At 40.5% G+C, this 15,347-nt stretch overlaps 1 protein-coding gene across 1 annotated transcript in view; it reads left to right on the top strand.

Annotated features, from left to right (window-relative positions):
* Nucleotides 1–15,347, top strand: part of DNM3 (dynamin 3) — a 174,833-nt gene that overhangs the window by 98,468 nt on the left and 61,018 nt on the right. Inside the window, exon 15 of the mRNA XM_059478068.1 lies at nucleotides 9,065–9,174. Coding sequence (XP_059334051.1) covers nucleotides 9,065–9,174 — 110 coding nt within the window. The remainder of the gene's footprint in view (nucleotides 1–9,064; nucleotides 9,175–15,347) is intronic.

Genomic DNA, 15,347 nt, shown 5'->3' with positions numbered 1-15,347 from the left:
ATAAGAGGAGAGGCTGGGGGATCTGGGGTGCCTCAGCCTGCAGAAAAGGAGGCTCAGAGATGACCTGTTGCTCTCTGTAACTCTGTGAAAGGAGGCTCTAGGCAGATGGCTCAGTCTCTTCTCCCAGACAACCAGCAAGACAAGAGGAAATGGACTGAAGTTGAACCAGAGGACCTTGACACTGGATGTTTGAAAACGTTCTAACCTTTTTTCCACATTCCTGTGCTCCTGTTTGTCAGGTTCCTTTTTTGAGTTGAGTCAATCCCCACTCACATTCCAGTACTTACTGGGACAGGTGATGGACATTCAGAGGTGGCTTCTGGCTAAGGACAAAGGAAACTTAAGGTCAGTTTGAGGAGCAGCTTTGGCGCTGAGCTTCAGGAGTGCTTCAGTCTGGGACAGCTTCATGGGAACATTCCTGATGAATATTTCTTAAGAGATTTCAATCTAATATTGGTTTCCAAGGACAGCAGGTTTTGCTACACATCACTGCAATTATTTTAGGATATCTTTTGTCAAATTCTGAGACACATCTCAAAACCTTCCCTTGAAGATTTGATAGTTATTTGGTGACTTACCATTTGAAGGTAATGTTTTTGCTATGAAGTAGAAATTGTGGTTGGTGGTTATGATGGTCTCAGTTATCTTTGTTTATTAGCTATAGGAACATCCCCAGGGCTACTTAGTTTACAAAAAAAAGCCAAAACCCAAATAAATATATTGTTAAGCTATGGTAGTCAGGTGATTTTTGTCACTCATGTTATAATGCAATGGTTTTTCTTTGACAAATTGATAAGCTAGAATAGATTTATACATATGATGTGGAGCAAGGAAGGAGATGGCTTCAGACAGTTGTCTCAGAAGTTAAAGTTTTCCATGACCCAAGTATCTTGGCTCTATTTAAAAAAAAAAGAGAAAAAGAAAAAAAGGAAAAAGCTGAAATGTACCTTTCAAAAAGTGCTGCTATTAAAAAAAAACCAACTGAAGAGGAGGGGTGCTGAGGGAGAAGTCTTGACACCAGAAGCTCTGTCACAGCAAAGTTTCTCTGGGATGTCTGGAAAAAGTCTTATACTTCTGGGATGCTTTCCAAAATATTTTCAATGACCATTGCCACAGGCGTGAACTTCTTAATGCATTTTGCAGTAATCTCCACCGCAGTGAAATTGATTGCTGTCTGAAAGCTTTTAATGATAACAAGCAAGTGGAGCAGCCTAAGTGCCATGAGCTAATTTGTGTGTGTGCATTATGTTGCATGTTTAGGAGTCCTGCAGAGACAGATGCATCGCCTCAGGAAAATTCTGCTTAATGTTTTTTACAGAATTATGTAATTGCAGATTTATCATTTCACATTTTGCAGGAAAGATCTTTTTTCTTTGCATACACAAAGGATGTGGGGTCTCTGGAGATATTTCTGTTGGTGCCCAGGGAAAGGTCTCTGGTGGTTTCCTGAGTTTGAGCTTTTCTAGGGCTCACTTTAGAGAAGCTGAAATAGATAAAAAGCAAGAAAAATTTTAGGAAATGCCTTTCCAGCAGACAAAAAAGTACCTTATCAAAGGTGCATCTTCTTCGTGTGCTTACCAAGGAATTTCAGGAGGCTTATAAACGAAAGATTCTCTTTCTATCTTCAAGTTAAGGGCATTGAGGAAGCTGAAAATACAGTGCAAATTCCTGGGTTTTTTTCCATATTATCTTCGTATTCCTAAGGCAAGAGACCACTAGAACTAGAGAGGTTCATTCACCCAGACTATCACCTTTCCAAGACTGAAATCTGAGCTGCACTTCAATTTCAAGAGAAGAGGTTTCAAGAATTATGTTTTTTCTGTAAATAAAAAAAATCCTACCATCAAAACATGTGTATTCACATAAATATATATTAAAACCACAATATTTTTATACACACACATATGTGTGAGACAGTGCAAATTGTCAATGCAGATTGCCAGCTGAGAAGCCTGATCTCACAGACCCTGGTGTGTCACTGTCCCTCTGTGCCAGCACAGACATGCTGCTCCTTCATCCTGCACTGCAGCTCCCACAAACCACTGTGCTTGTTGGATGGTCTGCAGAGGTGAGGAGTGAAAAACAAAAACTTGAGCACCAGCAGAGAAAAACAAGCTGTCCTAAGCAGGCATCCTAGCAAGGATAGAAAGGTCAGAGGATACATTTATCCCCTCTACGTTGGAGCAGCCGCCTGGTGCATCCAGCAGAATTTTTCCAGACTGTCACTGGCTCATCAGCCGGGGCTTTCTCTCAGTTTTAAATGCCAACATCACTTCAGTTCAGAAGAATTGCTGGCTTCTTTCCCAGACAAGATTTCCCAAATTCAAAATGACCTTTCAAGATCCTAACTAATAGGAGCTAAACAGAGATTTCCTCTTCATCAGGCCCTTTCTGAGATTGATCCTTTTACTGACAGCACAGAGCAGTGAAAGATCAGCCCTTCACTTGTGATAATAAACACCTCTTCTGGAGAGGGGCAAGCTTAGCATTGAATTTGTTATCTACTCCAGAAACTATTGCCCTTGTGTTTGATGCACTGGTTCTGTAAAGGCAGGGGGGCTACCAGTGGAATTACTAGATTTCCTTTTTTTATTATTATTTTTTTATTTAATACAGCCATTCATACTCTGCAATGGGATGCCTAGACAGGTTTGTCGCATAGGTTTGTCAGCTCCCACCTCAAGGCCAGCTTGGCTGCTCAGTTCAGCTCTCTCTGTGGATTCTGTGCCCATCCTCTGTCCCAGGCAAGGAGGAGGAATCTGGGGCTGCCTAGGGGAAGTTGTGAGATTCTGCCCTGGGGTATGCTATAGGAATTCAAACTACAGCTTCGGCTCCCTGGAAACCCTTTCCTGCAGAATAGAGATGTAGAGACAGCCTATCCTGATGTCCTTCTGGGAGGTCTTGAAATGTGGCAGGATAGAAAACTGCTTTCAAGGGAGAGCCAGTGGCCATTTCTTGTTGAAGTATTTTGAATGCTGAGTTGTGAACTCTCATTTTTCTATACCTGAAAAAATTGGGCAGCAAAAAGGTGCAGAAACAAATATAATGCTGGGTCTTACGAGAGAAAACCACTGTGGGAAGTGAGTGACACTCTGTAAAATTAAGAACAAGGCCAGACTAAGGACTGATTTACCATTAGCATCAGGTTTGGTCCCATAACTGAATTCTGAATGAACAGCAGAGATATAACAAGGCTCTTAAATTTTTTAAATTACGTGTTGTGGAAAAAGATACCAAAAGATTGGGAAAAAAAATTGCAATTTCCAAAAGTATGCATAATTGCCTGAAAAAAATAGTACAGATGCAAAATATAGAAAGATAATAACTGAAACCTGAAATAGCTTGGTTCTATCATGAGATCTTTCTTTCAGCTACGGTTTCAGGTTTGGCATTTTCAGCTTTGATGTATATAAGAAACACAATATTTTGAGCACGGCAAAAGATAAGAGTTGTAAGACTGAAAGAATATAAGATTTGATGTTTGTGCTCTGTTCTTTTAACAGCCCAGCTTATCAGGCTGGGCCATTGTCACATTTTTGTTATGAGATTTTCAATTTGGAGTTGACTCTAGAATACTGAAGGGGAGAAGTGCATAGATGGAAGAAATATGGTCTCATCTGCAACTTATTAAGTATTCTTTTGCAGCGCTTTTCATAAAAATGTTAGAATATTTAGGTATGCGTTGTTTTTCTGGTAAAGCAGCTCCTTCTTCATTTTATAGACATGTTAGAATTATGTCTTCTACATCTGTATCCAGGAGCATGCTCAGGCCTGAATCCCACACTGCTAAGTAGTCTGTAATAAAATAACTTGCTTCATTTTTCTTCAGAATGTTGCAGTAGTGTCTGAGAATCTCATGCTTCATTTTTCAAAGTATGCTTGAAAGCCAAGTGTGGTGAAGCAGAGACCATTGTGAAGCTGTTGTGTGGCTTTGTCCACTGAGAGAGAAATATAAACTGAAACAGAAACACAGGAAAATTCTCTTGGGTATATTTAAAGTCAGAATATGGTAAATTATTGGATATTGATTTGAATACTGTAAAGGTTTCTATGAGGCATCTTAATAGTTTTCACTTTCATCAAATGCCACAGTGTAGGCTGTTGGCACTGGCAGCCAGAGCTCTGAGGTGTAAACAAGGCTGAGCCTTTCCTTTTTGGGAGTAAACAGGCACAGACCACCAGCAGTTCCTTACACTTCTATTATTTCTCTTCTCCTTTCTTCAATAGGGATCACTCTGGCTCAGCAGGTTCACAAGCCACTGCTTCTTGTGTGTCTGTCTGGCCATATAAAATAGCACAGTACTGTACAATGGCTTTGCTTTGGGACTGTTCTCTGCCTCTGCTGCTTAACTGCTTTGCCAAGTGGTTGCTTGGCTTGGGTGTTCCACCTACATGTTTTAGAGCCCTGATTGCAGGATATTTCATGATGCCCTGCCATCCCTGGCTCTGGCAGAAACAAGGTTGAGCACGATGCCTGAGTCAGGTAAGTATTATCCCTGAATATGAATGCAGAAACAAATCCAGAGAGCAGAACAGTGTTGGTCTGGAATCCTAGTCCAGAGGCAGAAATGCTACGTTTTTAATCAGCTGTTCCCCAGCTTTATTTCAAAGCTGTTCTTCCTCAGTTTATGATTTTAAAGCAGTTCGCTCTTTTGCCTAATCAATGCTAAGTTTTTATCTACTTTATTTCAAAGCTGTTCTTCCTCAGTTTATGATTTTAAAGCAGTTTACTCTTTTGCCTAATCAATACCTAATACTTGTTAATGCCTCATAGTAATGGCAGAGGAATTTTGTGGATATCTACATTTGCTCTCAGTGCACGGTAAATACTTCTGAGATCTGTGCTCTCAGCTGATGCAGAGAATGAATCCTGATGCAAACCAGCCTTTGTTCCAGCCTTTCCAGTGTGGCCTCTGCTTCCAGCTGAGAGCTTGATTTCTTTGAACTTGGGGTCCCCACATAGACAGGTTTTGGTTGGTGTCATGACCCTCCATGTCAAAGCCGATGTTCTATAAGGCATTGGGAAATGGTGAAAAAACCAGCTCAATTCTCTTGATGCAGCTGAAAGTGCAATTGGGCCAATGCTTGGCTCAGTCCTGCATTTCAGAACCTGAGCATGGTGTGCTTGAGGTGTGCTGCATAAAATTGAATTCTGTTCTTTTGTGGAAAAGAACCTCTTCTGCTGCTGTGCCTTAGCCAGCCTGAAGTGACAGAAGAACCACCTTTGACAGCTGGAAGAAGCTGAAGTCATTAAACCATCTCTATCTTTGAAGCAAGGGAGTTCTGTTCTCTTATCATTCGTTTTGCTGATGTTGTGTCCAAGGTTTTTTTTGCTGTTTTGACTGAGCTGAAAGTTCCAAAAGCACAGAACGCTTTCTGAAGCAGTTCCTGCCCCGGCTGAAAATGCAGTGGAGTTCATTAGCCTGGAAGTGCTGGCTGAGACCCTGCTGGGGGAAGGGGAGCTGCTGTTGTATTTTTTGTATCCCTTGTGCCATTTTGGACTTGAGCAGTATTTATTTTTAGTACATTTAAACAGTGCAGAAGGAAGGGGCAGTTGTAATATGGCATATTTACATCATGCTGTCAGTTCCTGGCAGCTCCCTTGCCTGTCAGAGAACAGAACTGGTCCATTAAGGATGTGAGTGCTACTTATGCCCACGAGTGGTGAAACCATCGTCTCCAGGGTGGGAAGGCCTCCCCAGGCCAGCAGGTTCGTTTGTTTTTCTAAGGTGGAGTATGGGGAATTTTTTTTCATGTCACAGGGACAGGAATGGGCCTTTCTACCTCCCACTTTTTCCTCCTTCTCCTCTGCTTTGGAAAAAGAGAGGCAAAGTCTCTACGTGAGCTCAGCATGTGCTGGTTTTTCCCCTCATGTCACGCTGAAGTTCTCTGCCCCTTTATAAAAATAAAAATCTATAAATAAAAAAGAACAAATGCTGAGGGGGACAAACTGGACCCACAGTTATGTGCATGTAGTCACTCTTCGAAGGGTGCCTAGCCCCATTCCTCCCAGGCTTCATGCATTCCCTGTTTCTTATGCTGTCAGCTTCTCAGCATGGGAAATGTGCACAAACAGTCCTGGCTGCTGCTTTTTTAGCCCTACCAAAACATAATATTGATTGAGCTTAGGCTGAAATGTTGGGCTCATCTGCTGTTGAATTAGCTTGTTCTCTATTTCTGTATATTCTCTCCCACTTTAGAGGGAAAATAAAATTGCAGTGAGTTTTGCTGCCACACTTTAATGTCACAGTAATAGCTTTCTCCTGGAATTAAGCAGTATTTAGCTCTGATCTCTCCTGTGTGACTCTGCTTGCCTCAAGCACAGGCACCCTGTGATTTCCCTTTCTTGGAAACTACCCTGTCTCAGCATGTGGGTAGGAGGCCATGTAAATAAATACCAACCACTTCTTAGCCTTCAGTAGGCATTTCCTTTTTCCTGGTGGTGCAGAAGAAACACTTTCTCACAGTTTGGCATCAAACATTTATATAACTTTCCCTCTTGTGGAATTTTCGTTTAGACAATCAGATTCTTGGTAGAGTTTTTTCATCAGTTTCTATTTTTATTCATCTGTGGTTGCTTGGTTTGTCAATAAATAGTGTCTGTCAGAAGAAACACCTCATCAGAAACTTCTTAAATCTTCAGTAATTGAATAGTATATCATGATAAGTCTATTCTGTAATACTGAAAGATAAGTTTTACAGAAAAAATTAAACTTATCTTGGAGTTTTTTTCCTTAGCTATGATGGAATATATCTGCCCAAATAGAATATTTCTGCCCAAAAGATTTTTTATATATAACCTGGCTTAAGTTTTTGAAATATAATACAAAGTATCTTATATGGCCTTGCAGTCCTGCTTTCAGCTGAAAAAGATATTTGCTTTTGATACAAGGTTTAATATATGCTAAAATATTTTCCAGTGTGTGTCCCTTTGTCATGGCAGCACAGCTAATACATTGTTACTTTTATTTACTATGCTAGGTTGGACATAAATTTATAATAGCAAAAGAGATCATATCAATACAAATCAGTATTAGAGGATAGATGCTTCTAATTTGCATATATAAATATTTATAATATCTTCATTTAGTGTTGTTTGCAAATATTTTTATTGATATTCATATTAATTAATATGAATATTAATTAAATTATGAATTTACATGGCTTAGTTTTGTCTGTCTGAGTGGTAATTCTCACTGAGTGGGTGGTAGTACACAGTCCCTGCTGGGAGAGCCCCAGGGCTTCAGACCATGCAGATTCCCTGGGAGCAGAATTAAATCTGAGCTGTGATAAACAGCTACAGAGTGGCACTGAGCTAGACTCCTTCATGGGAGCAGATATTAGGTGAGGGAGCGAAGAATCCACCTATGTATCTTCTTTTGTGAGGGATGATTTCTAGGGTGGTTAAGATAGAGGCAGTTTTAAAATCCATCAGATGTTTTTTGTATAATACACAGAATTTGATAACATTTGTATTCAACAGCAAGAGAAACTGTGCTTTTCCAGAGGGGTTTTTGAAATCTGCTTTTTCCTCTCCTGAGGCCTGCTAGGAGGCTGTCTAGGAAAGTGAGCCTTTGTTGGCCATGTCATGGTATTTTTATAGTTTCACTCTTAGGGCCTTTCTCATCCAGCTGAGTTTTGCAATCTGCTGAAGCTCTGCCAAGATGAATTGCATCTGCCCTCACAGAACACACGTTCAGCCCAGCCAGGACATCTTCCAGCTCTGTGCACTGACTGCTGCTCGGTGTATTCTGGGCAACACTCACAGAGAAGACTGAGTCCTAGGTTGGTTTGTCCCTATGTCCTGTTTCCTGGCATACAATAAACTGTTGTCCCATGCATATTTCTTCCTGAGCTAACCCCCATGAGTGATGTTCCAGCCCAGAATACTTCAGAAAGTGCTGCTGGACTTCAGAGCTGGCTCTGGTGGTGGCTGGGCAGAGACCAGTCAGCCTTGCTGCCTGATAAGGGACTGTGAAGGAATCTGAGCTCTCCAACTTTGGTGATTTATTGAAGTTCTGTAGGGTCACTGGGTAGCCAGAGTCATGAAAACCCCATTTATATCCACTGGGAGAATTCCAGGGCATAAAGCCCCTCTGCATCCATTGCTGCCATAGTGGCACCAGCTTTAGCAGTACCTTGATGGCTTTTAGAATCTGTTAAACTGTGCTGTGTTAATAACCCTGTGAGAGTTATCATGATGGGCAGGCCCAGAATGAGGGCTTTGAGGATGGCCACTTGTATTTGGATCCTTTTATTGAACATCAGGTGTGTTTGCAAAGCAAACTGGAAAGGTCGGCTTCAGTTTATCCATCACTTAAAGAAGTTTAACACAATGGAAGCAGCTAATAATCTCAGGGTTCTTTTTGTTCTGACATAATAAATTACCCTGGGAATATTGCTAGTTCTTAATTGGAAGTGAAGGAAGAAACCTGGAAAAGGTGAAATTACAGTGATTGTGCTGTAAATGAGGATTGTGGTGAAATTGCAAAGGAGTTGGCTACAGCAAGAGGGAATAACTCATTCCTCCTTAGAGAAATAAGCTGATTAGATTAGAGTCTGATTTTGTTTGTACATGGTATTATTTTGATTGATTTGTATGGATTTTGTATTTTTCACTGGCAGAATGAAAGTTTATGTGTGAGTTTATTGAATGCCATGCTTAAATAATAATAGCAAAAGTAGAGATGAATTTATGCCACCAATTACTTCTCTTGCTGTGCAGACTTAGAAGAGTTCTTTTTTGATCAGACACTTTTATTTTAGTGAAGTCTGACCCTTGCCTTTTTAGAATTCAGAGGAATGAAAAATAACAAATGTAGATGTTTATGTGTTTAAGGTGAACTTTTTTTATTACGAAATGTTTTTAAAGGGTCAGTGAAAACCAGAACTGAAACTGAGGTTTCATTTCTCTTGCAGGTAGGTCTATGAAAGATAAGCAGACATTTAAATTTGGGTATTTCCTTATGATAACAAATGCTCCAAGGTCATTACCAACTCAACAGATCTTGCTGACATCAGGCTTCTTCTCACACAGTGTTGTTTTAATCCTTTCTTTTCCTAGGAAAAAGAGAAGAAGTACATGCTGCCTTTGGACAACTTGAAAGTGCGAGATGTGGAAAAGAGCTTCATGTCCAGCAAACACATCTTTGCATTGTTTAACACAGAGCAGAGGTGAGAAAATGTGCTGTTCTGCAGATACTTCTACAAGATAGTATCTAGCTGAGCGTTTGAATAACTGTGAGTGCACTTCTGCTGTTTCCACCATGTTTGAGTACACAAGGTCTTGATATTCTTGATTTATCTGCTGCTTTGCTGTTGCATAACCATGGGATGAGAGGTTGGTGTCCTCTGAGCCACTCGTGGGGTGAAACAGCTCCATGATGAGTCAGCCAGTCCTTCCTTATGGCTGAATAATCATCTCCTGATCCTATTTTTGTTTTATTTGGCAGTCACCTAGGCTTACCAAAACATTCATGACTTCTGTACCTTGTGACCAGATTCAACTGGTGTAAATCACAAAAGCGTCATTGCTTTTCACTTTCTCCAGTGGAAAATCTTGCCTGTCACTAATCTTGGGACTCATTTGATTGTTTGTTTGGGTTTAAACACTGCTGAATGGAGAAAAATTAGATTCTTCTACTTCTTTAATTAATAAAATCTTTGTCTTTTAATTTTTGCCCCACACTTTTCGTCTCAGACTCTTCTCTGCTTTAAGTGTTGCAGTCGCTCTATGGAAGCCACTCTTGATGCACAGCGAGCTCAGTTTCCTTAAATGTTACAAAAGACATAAAAGTGATGTGTAATTTTTATTTTTTTTTTTAACTGGAGAGGAGAATTGCATTTGTAGCTGTCTCAGGGGAATTGCATTTTAGCAGATAAGGGGCAATTTCTGTAAGCTTTTTTCAGGCAAACGTAGCATGGATAGATATCCTTGTTCCCCTCTTCTGCTAGATTCCTTCACACCTGATTCTCCCTCACATCACTAAAGCTTGGCATTGCCTTCAGATATTCAAGATGATGAGGGCTGGATGTGGCTCTCTGCAGAGGCAGCTGTCTTTGCTCCTAGTCTGGCCAGACATAGTGGCCAGAATTTCAGAAGCAAGGAGTGCCCCTCCCTCTTGCAAGGCAAAAGCAAATTATGGGATTTCTGGGCTGTCAGGTTTGTGCTGACCCCAGGAATGTGAGGCCACAATGTCAGGCTCAGTCTGAACCAGCCCAGGAAGGCTCTGCCTGTGTCTCAGCCAGCCTGCCAGGAGATGCCCTTTGAAAGCATGTCACACACACTGCCTGGGAATAACATTTCAAATGCTTGACCACTTGTGTTTCTGGAGCACAGAAAAAAGCTTTGAAAAGCTTTTCATGTTCTTAAAAACAGAAATTATCTTTGGATGCTGGAAATGAATGTAATTCTGATGGTTCTGGCTGTAGATATGTGTGGATTCATCAACAAAGGTAACTTTGTCCTGGTGGCTTGATAGCAGCTGGACATATTAGGTTACTTCCATGAGAAATTTGTTCATTTAACTCATTGTTTCTCCTTTGGTTCAACTAATGGCTTTGAATATTATTATCATCATAAATATTAATCATTGAACTGCTGTGAAAATCCAAGAGAAGCATTTCCATTGGCAAGTTTAGGATTTATTTAGGTGGTATATAGCTGGACATTCACATTTTTGCTTGATCTTCATCCATAGTAGATATCAAGAATTTCAAAATCAGATGTCTAAAATGTTTGCCATGTCTGTAATAGCCCTGCCTCTTTGGGCTCTGAGAAGACCCTGCAGCCTCAGCAAGCTGCTCTAAAAACATCCTTACATCCACATGGGCATGTTAAGACATGACAGCACAGCAGTAAGACCACAAAATACCTTTGCCTTGGGAGAGGCAGATCATGGAGTCAGTCTTGCAGCTTTAAGGGAGGCAGAAGTTTGTTTTGAAGAAATATTTATTGAATTCTAATTAAAACAGCAGTTTCTCTGTTACTGTAAAACAGCTGATTTTTGATATTTGTAAAAATCTGCCTCCTGGCACAAATCGGTCAAAACAAGATTAGTATCACTTTCCTCTGAATCCTGAATTGACAGATGTGTCAGCAAAAATAGGAATATTGGATCTCAAGTAGAGTGATCTGGCTGGGGACTGTCCCCTATCCCCCATTTTTAAGGAAACTGAAAGAGGGAATTGATAAAGATACATTGAAATAAGAATTCTTACTGTTGTTTTACTTTGTGGTAATCTGTTGAATTCTGGTTTCTGATCTCTGTGTGTGTGAGTATGGCTTGCTTTTCAAAGATCATGTAAAAAATTACCTTAGTTTCTTTTTTTTTCTTCCTTTTTTTTTTTTTTTTTTTTTTTTTTTTTTTTTTTTTTTTTTTTTTGTTGGGGGGTGGTGGAGTGGTTGCTTTTTTAATTAAAAAAACCTTAGCAACTAAGAAAGAAATCAGCTTTCGAAGTCTGCCCACTGAGTGTTCTGGTTATGGAACCATTTTGCTATTTAAGATGTAGATCATTAAAGAACAAAGGCAAAATCATCTGTTCCAGCTTCCATGATAGCATGGAGATTATTCTGTATCTCTTTTCCCCTCCCCCATAATCTGCAGCATGTTTTTCCTTGACTACGAAATCTTTCTTAATGTTCAATTAAATTATTTTAATTTTCAAGCAAAAACCCTTTAGGAGAAGAATTTTAATAAGCTTGTTCTCTTTTTCATTCCCAGCCCCTCACTGCATAGGTATTTGCTCCAGCCATATGTTTCTGATACTGTACATTTCAATAGTTTCCTGGATTATGCACTGCATTTTTTCCATTTATGAAAACCTTTCCAGCTCTGAAATATAGTTACCAGGAAAATACTCATTGCACTGCATAGAAGGAAAAACCATCTTGAGTTAGCTGAGACTGGGGCTAGATGGAGAAGGAACCTAACAGTATCTGTCATTTTGATTTACTGCAGAAGTCAACAGTTCTCTGACAGGAATCAAATGTGACTTGGTAATGTAGAGTAAATGGAGACTGTGACGATTGATTTCACAGTGAAGATAAATTCTCATGAAATGAACATAATTGTGTGTTTATGAAAAGGCTCTGCTGTGAAATAATTAAATTATTTTCCTGTTACTTTCTTATTAAATCTTTAGAAAAGCAACAAAAAAAAAGGTGAGGGTGGGAAAAGGAAAACTTTGCCTGAAATAGTTACAGTATTACTTAACTGGGAGGTTAGGTTTGTTTTTCTGCAAAGTAAGTCATACATTTAAAGTTTTTGAAAGGGCCATCTACTTAATTTATAGACACTATGGAAGGCTTTTGCTATGGAGTCCTCCAGTTTCCTTACCTTAGGAGAAGTAGATATTAAACCAAAGTAAATTTGAGTGAGTGCCCTGTGATTCCTGGATCTTTTTGGCTGCATCCATCTGCACCAGCCTGCCTTTAGTAACTGCAGTTGAGCTGTGGTTTCAAGCAGTGTGTGTCTAACCTAAAGCTGTGAGTGAGTGCTATTCTGTGTTAACCATCTTCTCCACAGGAAACTCGTGGCAAGTCTGGCTTTTTTTAGACTGGAAAAAGAGATCAAATATATCGAGTATTTTAAAATAATTCCGCTATAGGAAAAGAAAGAATGTTTGCAGTAGTGCTGTAGAGCTTACTGTGAATTTGTGTAGATGTAGCCACTGACTTTCTAGGCAGAGCTGAAAATGGACAAGAGAGGATTTTGTCAGCATCTCAGTTCACATTCAGTAGATTAACCTGTCCTGTTCTCATTGCTGAGTGGGTAAGACTTTTGTTCAGAGCTCCAGAACAAAGAAAACAAATTCTGTCCATCCCAGAAGGTTTACTGTCTGTACAGGATTTAATTCCAAATATTTGATCTATTCTCCATGTATTTCTTGTAAAAATTATTCACTTCTTGGTGCTTTTTCTGCTACCCAAGTACTGTACGTTGGAACAAAAACTGTAGTCTTAAATATGTCTCCCTTAAGGATGTGTGCAAGTCCTACCTCTCCATCTCCCCTGAGAAGGGCAAGCAGTCACTGATCTTTCCCTTTTGATCCACATGGTACTATTTTGACAGATTGTCTGTTGTTCTAAAGTAATCTCTTGCCTTTGCAGTAGCCTCATTACACTTTTTTCCTGATTTACTGGTCAATGAATTGTTGTATTACTGTATTCCACCTCAATTTATATACTGCTTCCCTTTTAATTGAAGAAATTATGCTAAGTTTAAAAACCTGTCTTCATTTGCTAGAAGCAGAAAAAAATGCTGCTTTCCACCTCTTCTCCAACTCTGGAGAGATTAATTCTCTTTTAGAGGAGTAGGGATTCTACTAGGTACAGGTTTTGGGGGTTATAAATGGGAGCAGGCTGAAGTGTTTGTTAAGTTGGTGACTTTTCAAGCCTTCTGTACCAATAGTGGGAGCAGCAACCACAGAGTGAGGAAGGGTTACCTGGTGGAGAGTCCCTGATCTGCAGCCTTCCTCTGCTCCTCTTCAGACTCATTTCTGTCCTTGGAGCCAGAGGAGCAGAACCAATGTGGGAAATTCTGCTTTCCTTGCAGAGGAAGATGCCACCAGTTCTCGTGTCTTTTCCTTTCCTGCCCAACCAGTGATGCCTTGTGCAGGCTGACCTAGAACAGAGGCCAGACAGAGCTAAAGAATAAAGTAGGGATTTATTAAAGGCCTCAATGGATCCACCTTGGGCAGCACAAGAGCCCAGCCAGGGCTACACCCAAGATGAACCAAAATGGTCACAAAATGCACAATTGGTCACGGGATCTCTTAATTTTATAAGTTCTGCTCCATTTGCACATTGGAATTAATTGTCCAATTCCAGCTTTAGCCCATGCAGTCCCATCCTGCTTGTTTTTCTCTCTCCAGCCCACGTTGTTTATGCTCTTGGGGCTGAGATTTGGATAATTTGTCCTTGGTGCCCAGCTGGAGCAGGAATTGTTTTGTCTCCCTGCTCTGTGCACAGAGCTCACCATCCCCTAATATGAAGCCCAGACCCACACACTAAAGCAGAACAGAACCTGAAAAATAGAAAAGCTCAAACCTGAGGCATCACCAGGACCCAGATGAAGCTGAGTAATGGTGTTGCTTTCCTCACATCTGTGCTTCTGTGTGATAGAGGGGTGTGAGGAGCAGTGCAAAGCACAGAACTGTTCCCTTTGCTTCACAAGAGTGGGTTCCTGAGAGCAAAGTGCCCCTCAGGAATCATGAAGCAGTGGGACAGAATGTGCCATCCCTGCTCCAGAGCTGCCTGTCTATACAAACAGCTCTTTAATCTGACAGACAGATCAATGTCCAGAGAAGAGTGAGCAAAAGGCCATTTTGAGGGCACACAATAGGACCGAAAATAGAACTGCCAGATGAGGAATTGTAGCTCCTGACTCCTGAGTACACTCTGTCTGTCAGGAATCATATTGCACAGGGAGCTGGTGTCTGGTAGGACCCAGGAAATGATTCTGTGTCTGCTCAGTGAGAGGCATCACTGCATGTTTTGGGTAAATGTTGTTGGTTCTGGGTTGCTCCAGAAGGGGTTGGAACACAAGTTGTTTCTGGGACTCCAAATGTACCAGAGCTGTAAGTACTGAATTTCTGGCCATGGGCAGCAACTGGTTAACTGCTGTCCATATATAAGGGAAATTGGGCAGGAGCCAAAATAAAGGGAACTAGTGAAAGGAGACCGGGTCAGAGGAGGTGTTGGATAGAAGCCAGGCTAAAGGAGAAAGCCTAAAATGAGATGTATGTTTAGTTACTGTTTTTGAATTACTCAGAAAGCTAAGCCCCAGGAAGAGCTGGACTGTAAGCTATTCAGAGCCCTCTCTGTTCAAAATGGAAGAGAGAGAATCTGTTTAATTAAAAAGCCCTACAAATTTAATTCAGAAAAAAAAAAAACCTGCTAACATTGCTAAACAAACTGCTTAAATGCTGGAGAGTACAATATTTAAGAACAGGAAAAATATACAAACCCAAGGAATAGCTAGCCTTTATTGCCAACAGCTTTCCCTTATTAAAAAAAAAAAAAAAAAAGAAAAGAAAAAGAAAAAGGTTGGGGTTTTTTTTGGAATATATTCTATTTTATCATTATTGACAAGTATTTTTTACATGACAAGAGAGAGAATGGTGCAGGTATTGACAGCTGGGGGCAGCTTTTGTGTCTGTGTGGCCCCAAGGCAGATTCCAGGCCAGGCTTCCATCCCTCACCACCAAAGGCATGAAACCTTCTCCTCCAGGGACTGCTGGAATATTTTAGTGGCAGTCCCTGTTACTACTGTGGATTTTGGCCTGTGTGGTGTTAGTTTTGGCTGCATTTCTCTTCTGGGTTACATATAGGACTCGAGATACTT

This window comes from Ammospiza nelsoni, chromosome 9 (assembly GCF_027579445.1).
Source record: "Ammospiza nelsoni isolate bAmmNel1 chromosome 9, bAmmNel1.pri, whole genome shotgun sequence".
Classification (NCBI taxonomy): domain Eukaryota; kingdom Metazoa; phylum Chordata; class Aves; order Passeriformes; family Passerellidae; genus Ammospiza; species Ammospiza nelsoni.
This window is presented reverse-complemented; position numbering and strand designations above follow the sequence as displayed.